This window comes from Engystomops pustulosus, chromosome 4 (genome assembly GCF_040894005.1).
Source record: "Engystomops pustulosus chromosome 4, aEngPut4.maternal, whole genome shotgun sequence".
NCBI classification, from domain to species: domain Eukaryota; kingdom Metazoa; phylum Chordata; class Amphibia; order Anura; family Leptodactylidae; genus Engystomops; species Engystomops pustulosus.
In genome coordinates this window covers 134,539,703-134,560,903 of record NC_092414.1, presented here as the reverse complement: position 1 = coordinate 134,560,903, position 21,201 = coordinate 134,539,703, and the positions used below count along the sequence as shown (strand labels likewise).

General features: G+C 43.6%; 1 protein-coding gene across 1 annotated transcript in view; it reads left to right on the top strand.

The window, feature by feature from the left end:
• Window positions 1-4,759: 4,759 nt before the first annotated feature.
• TNPO3 (transportin 3) overlaps window positions 4,760-21,201 on the top strand; it is a 35,503-nt gene continuing 19,061 nt past the window's right edge. Inside the window, exons 1-8 of the mRNA XM_072147553.1 lie at window positions 4,760-5,284; window positions 7,495-7,695; window positions 10,787-10,860; window positions 10,942-11,098; window positions 11,292-11,435; window positions 15,716-15,891; window positions 18,545-18,683; window positions 20,234-20,380. Coding sequence (XP_072003654.1) covers window positions 5,171-5,284; window positions 7,495-7,695; window positions 10,787-10,860; window positions 10,942-11,098; window positions 11,292-11,435; window positions 15,716-15,891; window positions 18,545-18,683; window positions 20,234-20,380 — 1,152 coding nt within the window. The 5' untranslated portion in view covers window positions 4,760-5,170. The remainder of the gene's footprint in view (window positions 5,285-7,494; window positions 7,696-10,786; window positions 10,861-10,941; window positions 11,099-11,291; window positions 11,436-15,715; window positions 15,892-18,544; window positions 18,684-20,233; window positions 20,381-21,201) is intronic.

Below are 21,201 nucleotides of genomic sequence, written 5' to 3'. Positions count from 1 at the left end.
ATCACCTGTATAGTAATGCCAGCGTTTTTCCCATGCTAAACATGTCTGCTCGTGGAATCTATCTGTCCAGCTCCTTTGAAGCAGAATATTTCTTTTTATTTTTAGAAACATTTTAATATCATCCCTAGGCCTGTTGCCCACAAGCGACTTTGATGCATGCAACACACAACAAACTCACATTGGGGCACATTTAATTACCCGGTCCTGTCGCGATCCCCGATCTGGGCGGTCCGATGAAGATGAAGTCCGTCGCAATTCACCGAAATCATGCGTCCGATATCCTGCATGTGTCGCTTCCCCGCTGAGGTCCGCCGGAGTTCACCTTCTTCTTCCTGGTGTATGTGAGTGCATGTCTTGCGACACAATTGGAGATGTTAAATGGGTTCTCCGATCACTATATGTTCTTTTGCATATATTATAGTTGCACACCCTTACCTCACCACCCTGGGCTGTATACTTTCTTTTCCTTCACTTGTCACTTCACAGCTCACTGCTGCAGCTGCATAACTCCATGATGGCTGCCCCCATTCTGCTTATAGACTACATCTCCCACAATCCCCCTGGTCAGCACAGCTTCTTCATACAGAGGAACGTGCAGCCACACCCCCACAGCAGGGAACAAGGAGCTGACTGCACATGTCAGACCAGAGTATACAGGTCGTTTCTATGGAAGCTGTTAGTGTAGCAGGAGCTGGCAGTGCACAGGAATGACTTTGATTTCATGAAAAGGGGGCAGAAGATTTAATGACACTGAATTAGTAAAGTGATAAGTGTGGGGAGATAAGGTGTAGTGAGGTCAATCTTTGTCACCGGAGAACCCCTTTAAATCCTGTGCGTTGTCCAAATCTGTTGGATCGTCCGACGGCCCACCCCCTGATTTGTGTTGCCTGAAAGCCAGCGCCAATACACCAAAATCCGATCGCGTGCACCAAAAACCCCAGTTAAATGCGGCACAAAACGGAAAAATTCAGGAAACCCAATGGAAAATTGTTCTGAGGACCTTTAGTAAATGTGACTTATTGGGGGACATTTACTATGGCGTTTCCGCCAGTTTTGTGGCGCTCTCACCACATGTTCTGCTCTCAGACCTATTTATTAGCTGTCGGGGATAGAAAAAATGACTTTTTCCGTCTGCTCCGACTGTTCTCCGAAAAGGGGCGTGGCTTTGGCGGAGTGGAAACTCAGACACAATTACTATGTGTCGCAGCCCTTTTTGGGCGCTGTAAACTGACGGAAAGTAGACCAAAAGAAAACTGGTCTAGCAGGGACTGTTGGACACATTTCTGGTGCTCGGGACAGATTTTGTCCCAGGGACAGAAAATAGTCTCGGCGCCAGAAATGTCTCTGCACAGCTCCACAATATTAAATGTGTGTCTTCTTACCGAGAGCAGGTCGGTAACAAAGCCAATGCAGACACCGACACTGTAAGTAAATGTCCCCCATTGTGTTCTCGTTGGAACATCCGGCCCTAACGCTCATAAACCAGAACTGAAGTCAACATGTCAGATGACTTCCGGTTTATGAGTGTTCGGGTCAGACATGCCAGCAAGCAGACAATGTGAGTTTGATACGAGTTTCACACATCAAATGCACTTGTGCGCAATAGGACTGAAAGTAAGTAATTGGGGGTCATTTATCAAGGCTTGTACACCAGTTTTTGGCAACCTGTTTACACCGCCTATACACCAAATCGGAGTGGAGGTGCGTCAAGGTTTCCATGGGTGGTGGTGGAGTGGTTGGGCATGGTGTTCAGTTTGATGGAGGTGGTGAAAAGTCCTCTTTAATTATCTTTAAGGGCGCGTTCATAACGCGACGCTAGCGCACAGGGGGCGGGGTTTGGGGCGATCGCATATGCGTTTCCAGAGAAACGCATACGATCGGGTTATTAATCGCATGCGTTTCCCGGGAAATGCATATGCGATCGTCCCGAGCCCCGCCCACTGTGCGCTAGCGTCGCGTTATTAACGCGACGATAGCGGAACGTGTGAACGCGCCCTAAGAGTGGGACTACAGGGGAGTTGCAGTATATAGGGGACATATGGGCAGATTCATCAATCAGAATTCTGTCATAATTTGCACCATATAACTCTCTGCACCACATTTATCAAAAGTGTGAAAGTTTTCAGGTACTTTTACGATTAGTACGGCAAAAGGGAGTGGCCTATAAAAAGTGTGTGAGGCTTTGGGACAAAAAGTTAATACTGTCACGTACAACTACACAGTCTTATAATGTCTAGTCTAACTCTGGGCTAGCTTCCTTTACAACACTTTTGATAAATCTGTTGCACGGAGTTTAATGGTCATTTTGAAAGTCAATAGAAATGCAGCTACACATGTAATATTCTTTAGTAGTGAGACGTCAGTTATGGGATGAATAAAGCTTAGTTCACACCAGTCCACTCCCCTTTGCATCATCAAATAGCAAAAATAGTGCAGCAGCCAACATCTTTTCTTCCACTATTAAGACATTGGTTTAAAGAGGACCTTTCACCACCTCACACAGGAGACAGGGCTGTGAAATAAAATGGACCGACTCCAAAAATATATAATAAATTGTTACAATTAGTTCTATGTCAGTTCTATTCCTGAACGAAGCATGTAGGTTTTTGGTTAAGATGAATGTGGATGCACAGTAGTAAAGCTCCACCTCGGCAGATCAGAGTAAATAGGCACTGGGAATGCTTGCACTCATCTATCACTGCTAGAGTGACCAGAAAATCAGGAACAAAGGAAATCTACTATTTGCTTTTATGCAATAATGCAGAAACTTGTTTAATCCCTGAACTGAGTGGTTTGGCTGAAAAAAACAATTATAAAATCATGATAATGAAGCTCTGTTGCTTCTGTGGCTGCCCTGGCACTCTCCTTACCCTAATTTTTCACCGCTATAGAGAACGCTGTATTCACTGTGCTGTCCCTGACAGGAAGCAGTCATCAAACGCTGCACCATCCCCCAGCTGCTGTGCAAGAGTCATCCAGCTCAGGTTGGACAGTTCAGGAAGCTCTGTGTAATGTGTTTATGTACAGCAGCCAGTCTGCACCCAGCTTTCCCTAGGTCTTGAATTTTATAATTGTTTTTTGAGCAAACCACTAAAATCAGGCATTAAAGGGAACCTACCACCACAAATCTACCTATAAAGGTAGATCGGGTGGTAGGTGGATCAATGGGACGTGAGGATAGCCCTTTTAAGAGCTAATCCTCACATCCCCGCACTTTTTTTGGAACTTTTATGCTAATTTTATTATGCGGCTACTGGGGCGTGGAGTAGCCGCATCTGAGGTTACTCACCATCTTCAGCTGCTCGTAGCTGCGCCCCCTCATCCGACGATCCTGCTGTTCTGCGCATGCGCGGACTGCAGGATTGTCGGACGAGGGCGCGCAGCTACGAGCAGCTGCGCGCCGAAGATGGTGAGTAGGAGGAGAAAATAGGCTACCGGGGCGTGGAGTAGCCGCCTCGTGTAACCTCAGATGCGGCTACTCCACGCCCCAGTAGCCGCATAATAAAATTGGCATAAAAGTTTGATAAAAGTTCCAAAAAAAGTGCGGGGACGTGAGGATTAGCCCTTAAAAGGGCTATCCTCACGTCCCATTGATCCACCTACCACCCGATCTACCATTATAGGTAGATTTGTGGTGGTAGGTTCCCTTTAAACAAGATATGTTTCTGCATCAGTGTAGCTACAGCTTTCCCAAGGTATGTTTGGTTCACAATGCATATAAACAAATGGTAGATTCCCTTTAAGGTAAATACTTAGTATATCTAAAGCATGGGCGTAACTACATGGGAAGCAGCTGTGATAGCTGCTATGAGGCCCACAGTGTCAGGGGGCCCCAGTATTTGGGGTATTTCATGCTTAATAATAATAATTCCTTTATATAGCGCACACAGATTACGCAGAACTACACATAGCTTGCAAAAATCGGTCCCTGTATCCAATGGGGCTCACAATCTAATCAACCTACCAGTATGTTTTGGAGTGTGGGAGGAAACTAGGGGATCAGGAGGAAATCCATGCAAACATGGAGAGTAAATACAAACTCTTTGCAGATGTTGACCCTGGGACTTGTATTCAAAAAAATATTTTATGTTCTACCAAAATAACTTGGATAATGGTGATAAAAAGCCTTATTATTACTGTAAGGTTATCAATATAAACATCTCCATTGTCACAGAGGAGGAGCTGGAACACATCCTAATATTCTATTTATCAGAGAAGTTTAGCAGAAAACACGTTCCCTCCCAGGACCTCCTCTCTGACAGTAGAGATGATTATAATGGTCAGATACTGGGATTGATATCTCCACTACCATGGGGGCTATTCAAAGGGCTTTTGAATCTTTTTTTACCTTTGTATGTGTGCGGTGGTGAAAGGTCCTATTTAACAGAAGACAACCTTTTAGACATTGAAGTCAATGTAGAAAGGAAAGTGAATGTAAGACTTTCTGTTCACCTTGTGTTTGCTCTCCTAAAACAGAGAGAGTAATGAAACCCCCCATGTAGGTGTGAATTGGGGCTAAGCGTATGGGAGCCTTTTATGGGTGTGTGTCCAGATTTAGTGTCCGAGATAGGATGAGCTGTATATACGGCCCTGCATACAATGTATTCCGCTAATCACATTGTATATCATTGATCAGTATTAGATGCGAAGGGAGCTCAAAAGCAACGTCCCCCAAGCGCTTCACACGGCGCCTACCACAGGGACCGTCCTCCCCTTAGTCCCCGAGGACGTCCCCGTACTGGTGCGGATATGAGCAGTGCTGAGAGATTCGGGCTCGGCTCTCAGAGACTTCTCACATACACAATGGGCAACATTTGCTTCCGCTTTCTTGGTTCCGTACAACAGGGGGGCGCAGATTAGCGGCGGACCAACAGGAAGTGGCTGTTGACGTACGTCCTGCCCGGGAAGCAGCCGCCTTCCTGAGGTGCTGGAGAGGTGGGGAGGCTGCGTGTGACGGGTGAGAATCCCCGCTGGTGCTGTGTCTAGAGCGCTGCCGGGCTCCTGTTCCCTGCCATCTCCGGGGAGAGGAGGCGGAACGTCCCCGCGCTGAGAAGGAATTGCTGGCCGGACACGTTGCTGCTGCACAATCACAGTTCCGGCCGAGGAAGAGGATGAGTCCTGGGGAGCGGCGGCTCTAAGACACTGCGAGATAGAGCCTCCACGCTGAGCTATGGAGAAGCCGGGCCTGCAGACCGTCTATCAGGCCGTGCAGGCGCTCTACCACGACCCGGACCCGAGCGGGAAAGAGCGGGCATCGCTGTGGCTGGGAGAACTGCAGAGATCGGTGAGGCCTCATGTGCTGCTCCTGGGGGACACGCTGTGTGAGGAACTGCAGGGGACCTCTAGCAGAGGCATGGCACCGGTCACTGGGGGCATCTGCCCTGGCACAGAGGGCGCTGTGGAGTGCTGGGCAGCCCGGCTAATGAGTGGGTGCGGCCAGGTCCTACACTGCAGGGTGTCACAGGGCAGCTCCTCATTGCACGGCTTATTAGATCACAATCATTACACTACCTGGAACCCAACTTTCCTGACTTGTGAATGGCACACCTGTCTAGTCATGAGGCTGGTCACAGGCATGTACGACCTCTAGGTCCCTAGGGAAAATACTAGGTCCTGGCTGCACCAGGAGAGTTGTCATTGGGACATAAGGAGCAGATGCAGTGAGTTATCCATGCCTTAGGATATTTGGGCACCATCTTTCTAGGATTCCACAAGTGCCCAGATGCCTTTGTTACTCCTGCTAACATATTCTGTACTGAGGTTGTGCTCTGGCCATATCAGAGCTTACAATCCTAAAAACACATTTAAAGGGGTTGTTTATTTTTTAACCTTTATCTTCTCTTTTTATGAAAGGTGATTCATTTAAGGTTGATGGGGGTCTGACACACAGCACCTCTGCATCCTAGGCCACTGATGCCACACACCTCTATCCTGCAGCCTGTGTGCAGCTGTTGTGTTCAAGAGGTTGGAATGGAGTAGCAAAAGCCTGAAGCTTCCTTCTATCTCATTAGGGAATTCTGTTTTCTGTTCCATTATAGAAACCTAATCCTAACAAACAGAACCTATACTAAAGTCTGTCAGTTTTTTTTTTTTTTTATGGTGTCCGTCATTTTGCAATACAGAAAAGTGCCACATGCAGGATTTGTTTTGTTCATAATTTCTCACTGAAGGTGTGGAGGTTTCCAACAGAACCTGGATGAGAGAACCAAGATGAAAGGATTTTACATACATGGCTGCATCTTTCATACGTAGCACCACACCTGTTGATGTGACTTTTGCGGTATTGCACCTTGGCTCCATTCATTGTAATGCAGTTGATACCACAAACAACCTATAGACACGTGTGGCATTGTGTACAGAAGGCAATGGGCCCCGGCAGTGGATTGGACTGTCTGCTTGCCTCTGAAGGCCCAAGTTGGCTGATGACCAGATTGTTGAAAGGGCTTTTTGGGAGAATTATTGCCTTTCCTCAACATAGACCACCATTATTATGGTTGGGGGTCTAACACTTGACACTTTCATGGATCAGCTGGTAAACTGAAAATTAAGCAAGAAGCAGATAGCTCCATTCTCTGAGTAGTCGCTGCAACTTGGCTCCCATGTAAATGAACATAAGCTGATCTGCAGTGAACTGACCAATACATAGGAAACGGAGCTTTCTGTCTCCTGATTTTAGCTGTTTCAACTGCTGAGGACAGCAGACTCCAACAATTGTAATATTGAGGACTCATTCTACAAATCTTCATTTAAAGGGGTTTCACATGATCTGAATTTTGAATAGATGGCAGCTCAGATAAATGCTGTGGTCTCTTTAAATTCTGCTGGCTACACCATAGTTGTGCAGTTTTCCATGTTGCAGCTTAACTCCATTCACTGGTAATGGGGCTAAGCAGCACACAGCCCAGATGACTAATGTATGTGACTGCACTGGGTGGCTAGAGTCAGACCACTGATGAGATATTATATCAAGGTGACAAACAAAACAGAAAAACCTTTTAAAATTTCATACTGCAGTGCCCACACTACTTATAATAGTCATTCATATACAATACCTATCCCACACCATTACATAATTGAGGAATGACAGGTTAATTAAATGACAAGTTGCCAAAACAAATATTGAGTGAGATGTTGATGTTAAAGAAGCAGGATGCCTTGTTCTGGCATTGTAATGAGGCAGAGTTTTTGTGACTGTTCCTTGTCCTATTCTGCTATACAACATAAATACCTGATAGGTGGAGCCCCCCTCCCCCTATTTGTACAGGTCAGATCCCTTGAGCCGGTGGAGGATTCATCTCATTTATGACCTGCTTGTAATCGTCATCATTTATAACAGAAATGATGGCCCTGCCCTTGCCACGCCCCCTTTTTGGGCTAACATATTTGCTCACATTTTTGTCTTTATGGCATAAATTTGAAAAACTTTGTGTAGTTTTCCATATTTATAGTACCTCAGTAGTAATTTTTTTTTATTTTCTCTTCTCTCTTTCCTAGGTGTATGCTTGGGAGATCTCCGACCAGTTGCTGCAGATTCGCCAGGATGTGGAGTCTTGCTACTTTGCAGCACAAACCATGAAAATGAAAATTCAGACCTCTTTTTATGAACTACCTGCAGACTCTCATGCATCTCTGCGGGACTCCTTATTGTCTCACATTCAGAACTTAAAGGACCTGTCACCTGTCATTGTAACTCAGGTACATGCACATGCAAGTCTTGATGCACTCCTCATTTTTGGCCATTTTATTCTCCAGGTTTTATAGTATCTTGTGAAATGTGTTGTTCTCGGGGCAGTTGCCCACATCTCTAATGCACACTGTTTTAGGGCATTGTATTCTTCCTCCAAAGCCATGGCAAAGACATTTGTCCCATTGTTTCTTGAAGGTTCAACACAGCCTCCTGTCTGATAAGTGTGAGCTGCATCTGCAGACATCAGACCTGGCTGCCGAAAAGTTGTGTATATTTATTTAGTTATGCTGATGGGCTCAAGGTCGAGCTGATCTAAACAAGAACTTTTGTGGGAGGACAGGGAATTCCATCTTGTCTGGGGATATATTGAGGAGCATGATGTAACTGGAGCTGAGGTAGTTGGAAATTGGAGACCCCTCCCAATTATTTTGCAGTCCAAATACTGCATCTAAAATTAGTTTTTTTTAACTACCTTACAGGATTACACAATTTTCATGCCCCAGTCAAGTACCTCATCATTGTATAATAGATATATTATACTAGGGAAGATTTATTATTAATGTTATACCATACTGTTGAGCCAAAATGTGCAATCATTGAAGAATTTGTGCCCTGCTCTGAACTTTTAAAAAAAATTTGGGTGGTCCCGGTGGTGAATCATGCACATGATTGTTGTTTCAATGTCCCTTTTGTGTTTTCCCATGGTTTCTACAGCCTGTGCATGAGCTTCTCCCTCGTTCCTCCTGTGTTTGGGGTTCAGGCAGTCTTCTCCACTTTCATTGGTGTGTGTAATCCAACATTACACGGCGATGATACATGGGTAGCACACAGTGGCTGCAGTACAGGAGGAAAATTGGCCTATCGCGGCTCAGCATATTTATTGTAGCGTGCGCCAAAAATAGCCATAAATTCATAGCTTATGCAGGCATACAGACCTGCATATGACGTGTTAGGGCTGAGTGTCCACAAGTCACTTACTGTCTGCAGAGAATGGTGAGGAATGGAGATGTGGCACCAACTGAGAATTCATTGCAGAAAATTGCATGGTGACACACAATGTATCTTGCGTACTACTATTTAAAATATTTAAAATTCAAAAACTATATCAGAGCTATATCCGACAACTGTGGTTGGATCTAATGGAAATCTAAAGTGTCTTCTTTGGTAACCAGCATGAGAGACAATTGATGTATCCATACACACTTCGCAGCGTGGCACTTTTTTGGTGAAGGTTTTTAATTTTTTTTTTAAATGTGGCATAAAAGCACAACATAAAACAGTTGTTGTTGGTTTCTGTTGCTTGCAAAAACGGGTGCATAATTACCACTGTGTAAATTCTGCAATCATTGTACATTGTTTGCAGATAGTCTTAAAAATGTATCCATGGGCTTTTTAAAGAAATCTTTACTCTCCCCCGCTCCTCGTGTCCTGTACCACAATACAACGGAGCTGTGCCCCTGTTTTTTTTTTTTTTTTTTTTTTTCTTTTTCCCCTTTTTCATGGCCACGGAAGCTCTGCTCTGACAACTTCCAGGCAGCCTGGCATGTCCACTCGTCTCCTGCCCCAGCGCCTGATATAGAGCTGGTACAAGAAACATATAGGCTGCCAGGCTGCTCGGAAGGTAGTGGATCTTCTCTGCCCCTGTAAACAAATGGTCATGTCTCCAAAGGGTCTCAGCACAGGACACCAGCAGCACTGGAGGAGGAGAGTAAAGATTTATTTTTGTAAAAAAAGCCCTCCCCAGTCCACCAGATACATTTTTCTAATAGTCAAACAACTTTTATGTTTGGGTTTACTGGCCAGAAACTCAAACAAGGTAAGTCTTGGACCCAATAGGGCAGTGGTGGCGAACAGGTGCCAGAGATGGCAGTAGTGGCCCTCTCTTTGGGCACTTGGGCTGTGACCCAGCACAAAATCAAGGAAGTTAAGTTAAGGTGGCTCATCTCCAGCTGCCTTGGAATACAAGAGGAGGAAGGAAGTGCAATTCTTCTTCTCAAGTTACTGTATTGGTGTCTGGGAGCAAAAAGTTTGGGCACTTGGTCTCTGGTTTGCCATCACTGCAATATGGTAATCCCTATTATAATTACGCTGTTGTAATTCATGGTTTGCTGCTGGGAACTGCAGCCCATGTGAGCTCTGTGCAGCAGGGCTTGGCACTTCCTGTAGCGTCCCATGCCCAGATTTTGATCGATGGTTGGAGGCAGCCATTACTGTCTGAACACCCCCTCTTGCATAACCAGTCCTCCGATACACTCCTACAACCACTGATAGGGGAGTGCTTATGATAGAGGTTATAATCTGCCAGAAGCCAGCAGGAAACGAGTCCTCTCAAGGAGTCCTGCTGCCCGGAGATCACGTGACCCACAGCCCACGACAGCGAATTCTGAACCTAAACATTGATACACATAATATGTGTGACCCTATTAGGGTCTTATCTTACCCTATTGAAGTTTGTGATTAGTGGCCATCCCCTTCAATAAAGTAGATAAGTATATAGTATGGAATTAACATAGTACTGCCCAAACTACTTGCTTCTCCTCTCAGTCTCTGTGCGAAGCTCCTCTGGTCTGTCCGTCATCACAGGTTAGAAGGCACCTGACTGCACCACATCAATGACATTGTAGAGAATTATGTGCTTCGGACTTTGTAGTATGTTGCAAGATCCACAGAAACATGGCCATATATTCTTGAGTGACCTTAACCATATCAAATATTTTTGCGCTCACTGTACCTTATTGTTACCTACACCTTAATTCTATTCCACGCACAGCAGAGACTGCAACAATTGACTCCTTAGTGTCCTGCCTGTATGTCCAATAACTATTATGCATGGTGAATAAAACTCAGTGGAAATTTTACCAGGGGAACTAAATATTGTGTTTCATACACATATTATTTAAGTTAACCTTTTATGTACCATTTTAATTACTCCTGAGTGTTAGAGCCCTGGCCATTTCATGTTGGTCACCTTAGTGCTGGAATACCCTATTAAAGGAAAAGCTGTATTAGAAAGAATTATAGTCCGTTTTGACATTATGCATATAATTTGAAGATTGTGTTGAGAAGACGTCCTTCCATGTTTGTTTTTGTCTCCTTTAGCTGGCTTTAGCAATAGCAGATCTTGCCCTGCAGATGGCTTCTTGGAAAGGCTGTGTACAAACACTTGTAGAAACGTAAGTCCCTTCTTGGAGCTTCCCTATTATGAGCATATTTGTTTTCTGATGTTTTCCTCACTGATCTGATCTTTCTTACAGGTATAGTAATGATGCCTCATCGTTGCCCTTCCTCCTGGAGATCCTCACTGTGCTGCCAGAGGAGGTGCATAGCCGATCCCTACGTATCGGTGCTAATCGTCGTTCTGAAATCATTGAGGACTTGGCCTATTATTCAAGCACTGTGGTTTCTCTTCTGGTATGAAAATCTCCTGAGAATTGCTGTGTGACTTTTTATTTAGAATGGAATATGTGCATAGAATTGTATATTTAAGAAACTATTGTGTGGCGTGTAAGGTTTCTGAAAAACTAGACCATATAGCTATGGTCATTATTTATATGTATAAGTGTTCTGCAAATGGTGGTCATGAATCTTCTTGCTTTAACTGTAGATGAACTGCGTAGAAAAGTCTGCTGGCAATGAGAAGATGCTGATTAAAACCTTTAAGTGTCTAGGCAGCTGGTTTAACTTGGGAGTCCTGGACAGCAATTTCATGGCAAACAATCGACTCTTGCTGCTCCTCTTCCAGGTCCTGGTAAGTTGTGTCACAAGCCTTTCTACTGCCGATACTGCTGTTGTTTTTTAGGCTAGATGAAGCTTGATTTTTGTTATTCTGTGGCCATCAACTCTTTATTCAGCATTGACATGGCTTATGCCTTTGCATTAGTCCATCGTAAATTGTGCTGCTTCCCCTTTTACATTACTGACACATCAGGTTATGACTCTTCAGTTCTTGCAACAATTGCAAATTTCTTTTTGTCTTGGAATGTTTAGCCTGATGTGTAAAGCAGTGAACTAGTTGGACGAGCCAAGTGAATTATGAAAGCACCCCGCCCACGTTGGCACATAAAAAGCAACCTGCTTCATGGGTGCTCCCTGTTTGGCTGGTGCATGGACCTTAATAGTTGTGTGCCAACACAAAGTGGGGCAGCTCCTTTCTCATTCAGAACAAACTGGAAAGTGGAGTATACCTGTGGTATTGATAGAACAGTGCAGCAGCTACAATGTAACACACCCAGATAGTAATGTCAGATTACTGCAGTAGTCTGCAAGCTGATATGCACATAATTCCAGGTGTGGTTTTATCAGGCACTGGTCCTTGACACTACATAGCAGAAAGGTGCTTCCTTCAACAAAAAGGAGGCGCTGTAGCACTCGATCAGAGACTTTTACCTTCTAGACGTACCTATACAATGCTCTTGGAGTGCATCATATGACTAAAAGAAGCGGTTGTTTTGATTTGATTTTGCCAACTGGACTGTTCTGACCTGGCTCTTAGGAGATGGGGAATATGTCATATATGATAGAGTGCACATGCACTATGAGGCTCAGAAAGGCCCAGATTACCTACCTGTAGGGAGGAACACTTAATCAACTAACAAACATGCGCTGTTCACCTCGTTTCATTGTCCTCCGTTACAAAACCCCTGCCTGGACGTTTCTAGGTTATAAACAGAAATAAATTTGCAAATGTCATGAAACCCTTCATATGTCCTGTCATTTGACAGGCTGTCACTGATCAAAACGGATCCATATGAATTTAGCAATGAATTCATGTTTGGCTTGGAAAACAACCAGAGGGTGCAGAAGTGTGAACCCTTCTCAAGACTAGTTTTAGTCTTGGAGAATTACCAAATTTACAGTAGTGGTAACTGGTTTTCATGTCTAAGTAATGAATAAGGCAGTTGTACCTGTAAGTAAAGTAACCACCTACTTTACTTATAGTAACATTTTTCTAGCAGATCATACTTTGCTCCCTTAGCATACTCCTGACTTGTGTATGGGTAAGCGGATGTTGTCTTTCCCATGTAGCTACTGCTTTTCCCCCTCACTGATCTATGTCTCATGTTGTCACTTCTGTTGCATTAGCAGATAGGCTATGTCTGGCTGCAGAGCATTTCCTTTAATCACAGTTTTGGCTCTGATACCATTTGAGCATGGGTTCTTAAGATGATGTGCAGCTGCGCAGTCAAGCAGTGTTTTGGCTGGTTCAAGTGCATGGAATATGCATGATTGTGCAAAACTGCCTGTGCAGACATTATCGTGACCTTTTATCCCTTTTATTGGTTGAAAATATGGTCAGAGGCCCTAACCATTTTAATGATTCTGCTAAAGAATTGCAAAAAACGGAAGGCAATATGATCATGCCATGGGGTAGCCTTATCAATTAGCATGATTAATCAGATTCTTCACATTTGTAAGGCTGGGCAAGCCTAAAGATGCGTGCCGGAGCGATGCATGCCGCCAAGCCGTACATACAGAGAAAGAAAGAGCATGCCCAATCTTTTCCTTTTGCTTGGTACGATGTCGCCATACTGCCGGGCACCATAGCCATCTATGAGGATGTATATCCGGCTGTGAACTTGCAGCTGGGTATACATCCTCCAAAAGTTGCGCGCTGGAGATTGTGCTTTAACAGCTCTTGGAGACTGTGGATGGTGCACAGCTTTATAAAGAATAGTTATGGGTGTGAGGTTGATATGTGGTATCTTGTGCCACATTTGTTGCCTCCTATAGCAGGGCTTCCAATAAGCATTTTTCAGTAGGTTAAAGTGTAAATCCAAAGTTACCTAGTCAAAAATAGTTTTAGCACAGCTAATAGCTGGCTTCTTCCTAGCCTCATATATATCTATCAACCGTACTTATAAATTCATCTTTAGCTTCTCTTGAGGTGGTTGTAACATCCTCTAAGGGCACTAAGGCCAGAGCAGCTTCCCTCCCTTCCAGGAATGCTGAGCTCTCCTCACATGCACCATTACTAGCAGACCAGCCAATCAGGACAAGGAATTGGGCTGAATCATGTCTATAGTGTTGCTGCTGTACAACACAGATGTGACATTAACTTGACAGATAAATTCATTGGGGAAGTTTTATCAGAAGTGCCTGAGAGCACAAATTTTCTAGTTGCCCATGGAAATCAATCAGAGCTCAACTTTCATTTTCCCACAGCTGTTTATTAAATTAAATCTAACTTCTGATTGGTTTCCATGGGCAACTAGAACAGTTTTACCTCAGACATTTCTGATAAATCTTAAAGGAAACCTACCACTTGTAGTGGCAGGTTTCTGATGGAAATACCGGGCACCAGCTCAGGGTGCGCTGGTGCCGGAGCTGATTTTTGTTAGTGTTTTAAATTGCAGTATCGCGGTTTAAAACACTTTTTAAACTTTATAGCCGGCGCAGGCAGGTACGCGCTCGGCGCTTACCATGCGCGCGGCTCTCCTTCACTTCCTATGTAGCCGCGCGCACGGTAAGCGCTGAGCGCGTACTTCCCTGCGCCAGCTATAAAGTTTAAAAAGTGTTTTAAACCGTGGTATCGCGGTTTAAAACACTAACAAAAATAAGCTCGGTATTTCCATCAGAAACCTGCCACTACAAGTGGTAGGTTTCCTTTAACTATTGTCTCTTTTACATCCTCACATCCATACTAACATGCAATAGTGACCTATACACAGTTTATTTTACACATGTATACATTTATGCACTGTTACATTGATGGCCTTATGGCTACTATACACACTACATACTCTCCCATCATCCCAGGATAGTGGAGGAGGGTTGGGGGGGGGGGAGAGGAGTACAAGGAATGGAGGAGTCATAGCATGCACATAAGTTAATAGTCTTCATCCTGTGTATCATATTGTTGTGCTGTTCCTACCTTTTCTTTACTGACCTGATGATAGCCCTGTAAAACGATTTATTCTGTGCATACTAGATTATTAAACTAAGAAGCTGCATGGGGAGTTGTACTGTGTGTGGGAACATGAAAGCAGAGTGTGGAGAGAGCAGATGTGAGGCGGCTGCTTCCTGGGACCACTGAGCAGAGAGGGAGGAGCACACAGTATAGCCCCACCCCTTCACCCTTTCCTGACCCTCGGGTCCATAGTTTCAACTGACTTTTCTTACCAACCAGAATGCAGGGCAGAAGGTAGAGGGGCTGAGGCAGGCAAAAAACTGAGAGTTGGTGAAGAAACTGTTGCAATAAGGTGCAAAAGTATATTGAAAAAAAAATGTAGTTCTCAGCTTTTGGAAAAACTACTCCTCACCCCTGCCATCTCTATTGGTATATGAGGTTGGTCACTGTGTGGGGAGATTTTGTGTGCTCGCAACACCATGACCATGTGCCATAGATCTCTATGGGGGCCGTGTCAGGGAACCCCATACTTTTGATTGCAGGAGGCCTTATAGTTACATTTAAAAGGTAAACACTGCAGCCCGTACCTCAGACAAGCATTTATGGGACTAGCTTGGCACTCTAGAAGTGTGAAGAATCTACAGACCCAGCTGCAACATCTGTGGGCAAAGGTGCAAACCACAAGCATACTAAACGTTATTTTCTGTTAAAGTTTAAAGGGGTTGGCCACTATACCTCATGTCTTTTGTAATGTGTGTGGGTGTGCAGGGTATTGGGTAATTCACCAATATCTATTAAATGTTGTGTTCTGCTTTTTTTGATATGTAAAGTGAATCCTCCTGTCTTCTACCTCATTATCCAGAGATTCTTGTCCATAAAATGGCCGCAGAAGGGGGGGCATGTGATCTCTATTTGTCCATGAGCAATCGGCAGTTAGAGATCACATGCCTCCCCCTTCTGCGGCCATTTTATGGACAGGAACATCTGGCTGATGAGGTAAAAGAAAGGAGGCTTTACTTTACATAAACCCCCCCCCCCCCCTTTAAACACAAATTTAAAAAAATGAGGTAAAGTGGCCAACCCTTTTAACCCTCAGTACGACACTATGTTGTATCATGAGGAATACAATTATTTCCTAAGGCTTTATATATCTGACCACATGAGGTGTTTTGTGTTTGCAGCAACAGGACCAGACCCCTTCCAATCTGCATGAAGCTGCTTCTGACTGTGTCTGTTCTGCGCTCTACGCTATTGAAAATGTGGAGACCCATCTGAACCTGGGATCACAGCTCTTCCAGGGCGTTCTCACACTTGAACCAGCATATCATATGGCTGTTGCTCGAGAGGACATGGACAAGTAAGATATTCAATCGGTAGCAACGAGTTTACTAGATTCATGTAAATGTGACATCCAGTATAGCTGTTAACAAGAATTTTCAAGCCACAAAACAGAAAAATATTTATATTTTCAAGTGATTGAAACAAAACTGTCCATAGGGTGCACCATCATCATATTTTTGGGGGTCAGACACTCAGTAACCCCACAGATCAGCTAGAATCCACACTGAGAACAGACTCTGAATATCAGCTTTGTTCTGTGGGGAATGGCCAGGCCCCATAACTACAGCTTAGCTCCCGTTCTATTGGAAAGATGGAAATCTGCAGTGACTATTGACATCCTGCAGGGTCTTTTTAATTATGTGGATGGGATTTGAATAAACCCCATCCATTGCTGGGACAACATCCATGCTGGTAAGCTGCCGGCAATCATGCACTAAGTGACTCTAGTCTTGGTAGCTATATTTTTGTACCAGTTGCTGTGACATGGAACTGGTGGACCAGAAGTCTGGGGATTCCCATGCGTACTTGGATTTTGTGTGAAGATCTATGGGTTTTTTTGTGTACTTTGAGCCATAAGCTAACCATATATCATAAAACCTGCGCAATCATGTCCTCCACTTATATCGACCTATTGAGATGTACTTTGTGTATGTTTGTGATTAAATCTGGGTAGATGGCTCTGGGCCATGTTAGTAGCTAGCCCTCGGTACCTGACACCCTGATTAGATTGTGTTGATTTTCTAATAGCTACCCATCTTTCTATACTATTACATAGAGCTGCAGCTAGGGGTGTTGTTGGAGAACTCACTCAAATGTTTTATTCAAACAAATGCATGAAAATGATAACCTGGAAAGGTCCGCTGGATCCAGTGTTGTCTGCCTGCTGATGCAGAGTTTTTGTTAAGCCCCTTTCATCTGTCTAGCTCCATATTATATAGCTGATGGCACCAGGCCCTGGTCATGCTATTTTAGAATGCAAGTGAGAAAAGACTTCCGCTAATCTTTTGTGGTCATCAGCAAATTCATGCACTCAGAAAACAGGAACAAGTATTTGGTGGGTATAAAAGGGACATAAACCTTCTAAGCATAAGCCTGGAATTATGAATGAGCAACATGCATCACATAGTTCTCAGTAGTAACATGTCCTGCTGTACAAGAGACACATCAGTGATGGGAGCCTGTTCTGAACACACACACACACACACACACACACACACACACACACACACACACACACACACACACACACACACACACACACCTTCACGTTTCCACTGCTACAGCTTTTTAACTTCATTTTGTTTTATTGGTCATTGTAGTTTCTATGTCATGAGTGTTTTTTTTTCTTTATATTGTTGTAGCTAGCACATTTTCGGTTGCTGAGATGTTCTGTATAAAGGTTGCCTTCACATGGCTGTTCAGAAAACTTTTTTGGAACACATTTATGAAGCTCTTGTATAGATAAATAAGATTGTGATACATGTGCCTCTCCAGGGCTACTGCTGCATTTTTTTCCTCTTATCTTTTAGCCATTCTGCTGTAGATAGTGGTCATTTCCATGAGTGTTTTGTGCCCGGGTTCTGTGCCAGTGAAGCAAGCACCAATTGCCACTGAGCTTGACAGCTGGTATAAGACATTAAACACATAGTAATATGATTCAATGACTCCCTGCTTCCTTGCATCATATATCACTATGTAGCCTGGAGTCCTGTGTCTGGTCTGTGAAATCCAGCCACCGCATGGTTGGAGATGCACAGACCTAGCATGGTTGTGGCGATTGTTCCAGAAGTCTTGTGATTTGTTCAGACACGGGTTTGCACGCTAATGCCAAGCTGCCATGTTCACTCTAGAAAGTTGTCAATTCCTGGGAAGCTATGTCTTAAATCTTTCTTACTGTAGAAGAAGATTTTAGTATAGGACAACAGTTTAGCGGGGAGGTAATGACGCCTAGCATCATAGATAACTATAGCTCTGCAAGTTTTCCACTCTGTGCATCCCAGGAAATATCGGGGCCCAAATACGGCCGTGTGGCCAAGCCCTAAGGGTGTTCTTAATTTTCACAACCCGCTACTCCAATTTGGCCTAATGTTACGGTGGAATCTTTTGTATACACCATATTTTAATCTATTAACGTATTCTCATATGTAAAACCAAAGAACCACAGAGGGGAGAGGTTGTCTCTTGACTCTGTATGTATACGCAAGTGTCATTTTTATTGTATGTGCACAATGACAAAAACTTGCTGACAATACACATCTACGCTGTGTGCATGAAATGTGCCAGTGTCCTTGTGGGGTACAAGCTGCACTGACTTGAGGGTCTGCTAACAGAGGGAACCTTAGATGTACATAAAAACATCAGACCCAGGCCACATGATCCTTCTAGAGAGCATTCAGCACATCAATCATTCAGGAATGTAGCGTCTATTCCAGCTAGGTTATATTACTGGATCCAGGGTTAGAAAGTGAACTTGTGTGTGGGTTCAGATTAGAAACGGTGTTCCTGTATTATGTTAGAGTAGTTTTTCTAGCACACGTGCAGCATGAATGGGTAATGTGGCTGTGGGTCAGATATGTTTGTGACTTGTGACATAGAGTTAAAAAACATTGCTTCTCTTAGTGATTTTTATAAATTTGCATACATTTATTCTGATTTCTTTTATATTTTAGGGTGTTGAATTATTGCAGGATGTTTACAGAACTGTGTGAAACCTTTCTGGAGAAGATTGTTTCTACTCCAGGCCACGAGCTTGGAAACCTAAGAACGCTGGATCTTCTCTTGATATGTGCTGGTCACCCCCAATATGAGGTATTAGCAAATTGATTAGGAAACATTGATGCCATTTTGTTAAAAGTTTAGATGCACTTAAAATGTTGCATAAAAAAAAAATGAAAGAACTGAACGTGTTCTGTGTACATGTCAGCCCCCCATGAGGAAATTTGTAGGACCACCTAATCTGCAATGACAGCAGTAACTCTGCAAGATGTGCAAAACAAGTAGGTACATATACCCAACAAAATAGCTTTATCACTGACAGATTTGTTGGAGAATAACGGCATACAGCAATTCGGATTAGATTAGATTAGATTAAATTAGATCTGATCAGTAACTGAGCCCCATATTTTATAGATATTCAACGGTGATCGAGACCTACCCCAACATACTTGCTGGTATCATTACAGCTAAAGGATGGGCCTTTAATGTATTGACTGAATACATAAGAATGCTACACATTTGTTTTTTTTTTTATTTGCAAAAACAGGTATCTTATACTTTACCTGTATCTGATATTTTGTGTTGCTTCATCACATAAATGATGCAGGTCTGCAGTCTGCAGCGAGATCTTTTGACTTTAATTAAATGACACCTTAGCCCCCTAAAAGGGGGTTTTCCCCTCAATGGGGCCTCACTTTGATTCTTGGGAAAACCCCTTTAAGAGGTTAAAGTGTAATTTAATTACTCGTAAAGTGACTGAAATGTAAAAATAAACTAATAGTAAACAGTGTTCTGTCTTTTTCATGCCCCTTCTTTCTCCTGTAGTGTACCTGAAATTCCCCAAGAAGCGCAGAGATGAGGAAAGGCTTCTAATGATTTAACGCTTTCCATATAGGATATTTCATTAGATAATTAGATAATTTAGACTATCCAGGAGCTGTCTGTAAAAGATTCATTTCCCCGCACAACGAAAATTAGGATGGAAAAGAGTGGTGGTTTTTTACTGATGCTTTACTGAACCATTGTTTTTAATGGGTTTTCCACATTAGCCCCCCCCCCCCCCCCCCCCCCCCCCCAAGGATCTGTTGTCTGTGGAAATTTTTTTTAAACTTGTCCAATGTTATTCACTTTTGCGGATCACAGAAAAAACCTGAAGACGGGTCGTTTCTTTTTCACTGATGAGGCTGGGGAGCTAGGTGTTTTGTTTTCGAACCAATGTTAAAACGTCTCTTAAAACAAAATAGGAGACAAAACGCAACAGATGCACAATGTACATGCAACACACTCGTCTCACGGGCCTGCTCACATACCATTAACCGCAGCAAAGACTGTCTGAGCTGCATACTCTGTTACTTGGTGTTTTGAGACTCCGTTGTCTCACAAATGGATCCGTAAAAGTCATGGCTGTGTGCACAAGCTCATAGAAATGAATGTGTCTGTGTGCTGTCCACTGAGTCAACAGCTAGCACACGGACTAAAACAACATTCATGAGGCCTTACCTTCACATGTACACACTGTTATTCACCCCCCATGTATTGTTTTCTTTGAAGTGCTGATGTATCTACGGAGGCTTGTGGCTTTTGAGATGAGGTAAAGGAATACTTATGTGTAGCAAGTCTGAAGAATATTCATTGCCTTTTAGGTAGTTGAAATCTCGTTTAACTTCTGGTATAGACTGGGAGAACATCTATACAAGATAAATGACGTTGTGCTACACAGCATCTTCAAACCTTACATCCAGAGGCTTCTGCATGCATTGGCCCGGCACTGTCAGCTTGATCCAGATCATGTAAGTAGCATTTTTAGTTCTTTAAAGCCATAGATATAATTATCAGGAGATGAATTGTCATAGTGAAATACCTCTACAAGGACTGTTTCCCTAGCTGGCCCTTAGACTAGGGGTGTAGGCAGGAATACTACTGCTTTGGTTGTTACGCCAAGTTTTTTTTATTTTTTTTTTCCCCTCCCTTTATCACATCTACAATTTGCTTTAGCAAAATTATATCCGAAAAAGTATGATCCTGTTTATTTATTTTCCCTGCTGCAACATAAGGGGAGATGGGCACTGCTCGACCATGACTGTGCCTACAAGGCCTTCACCCACCATTACTCTATGAACAGGCAGCACAGAGAGGCCATACTGTTGGCCCACCCGCGTGCACTATGGTCAGACATAATGCTTAGTTTTACCTAGCCATAACAACTCAAACGATTCAAATGTCATGTTACAGGGAATCCCAAAAAATATTTAGTCTAGACACTACTAAGAAACTAGATGATGCAACAGTCAGTGCTACTTAACTTTAAGCCTGTTGACTGCGAGGAAGCTGACATGACCTGAAGGCAAGTACAAATGTTTTATATGATGGACTACCTCACCACCTATTTACATATGTCCTTAAAGGAAACCTACCATTTCAAATGGTAGGTTTAAGCTGTAAACACCGAGCACCAGCTCAGGGTGAGCTGGTGCCGGTGCTTAGTTTCGTTAGTGTTAAAACCGCGGTATCGCGGTTTTAACACTTTTTAAAATTTATAGCATAAACTGCTTCGGCGCTGCGTGCGCACGATCGTGCGCGCGCCTACATAGGAAATGCCGCAGGCGTTGCG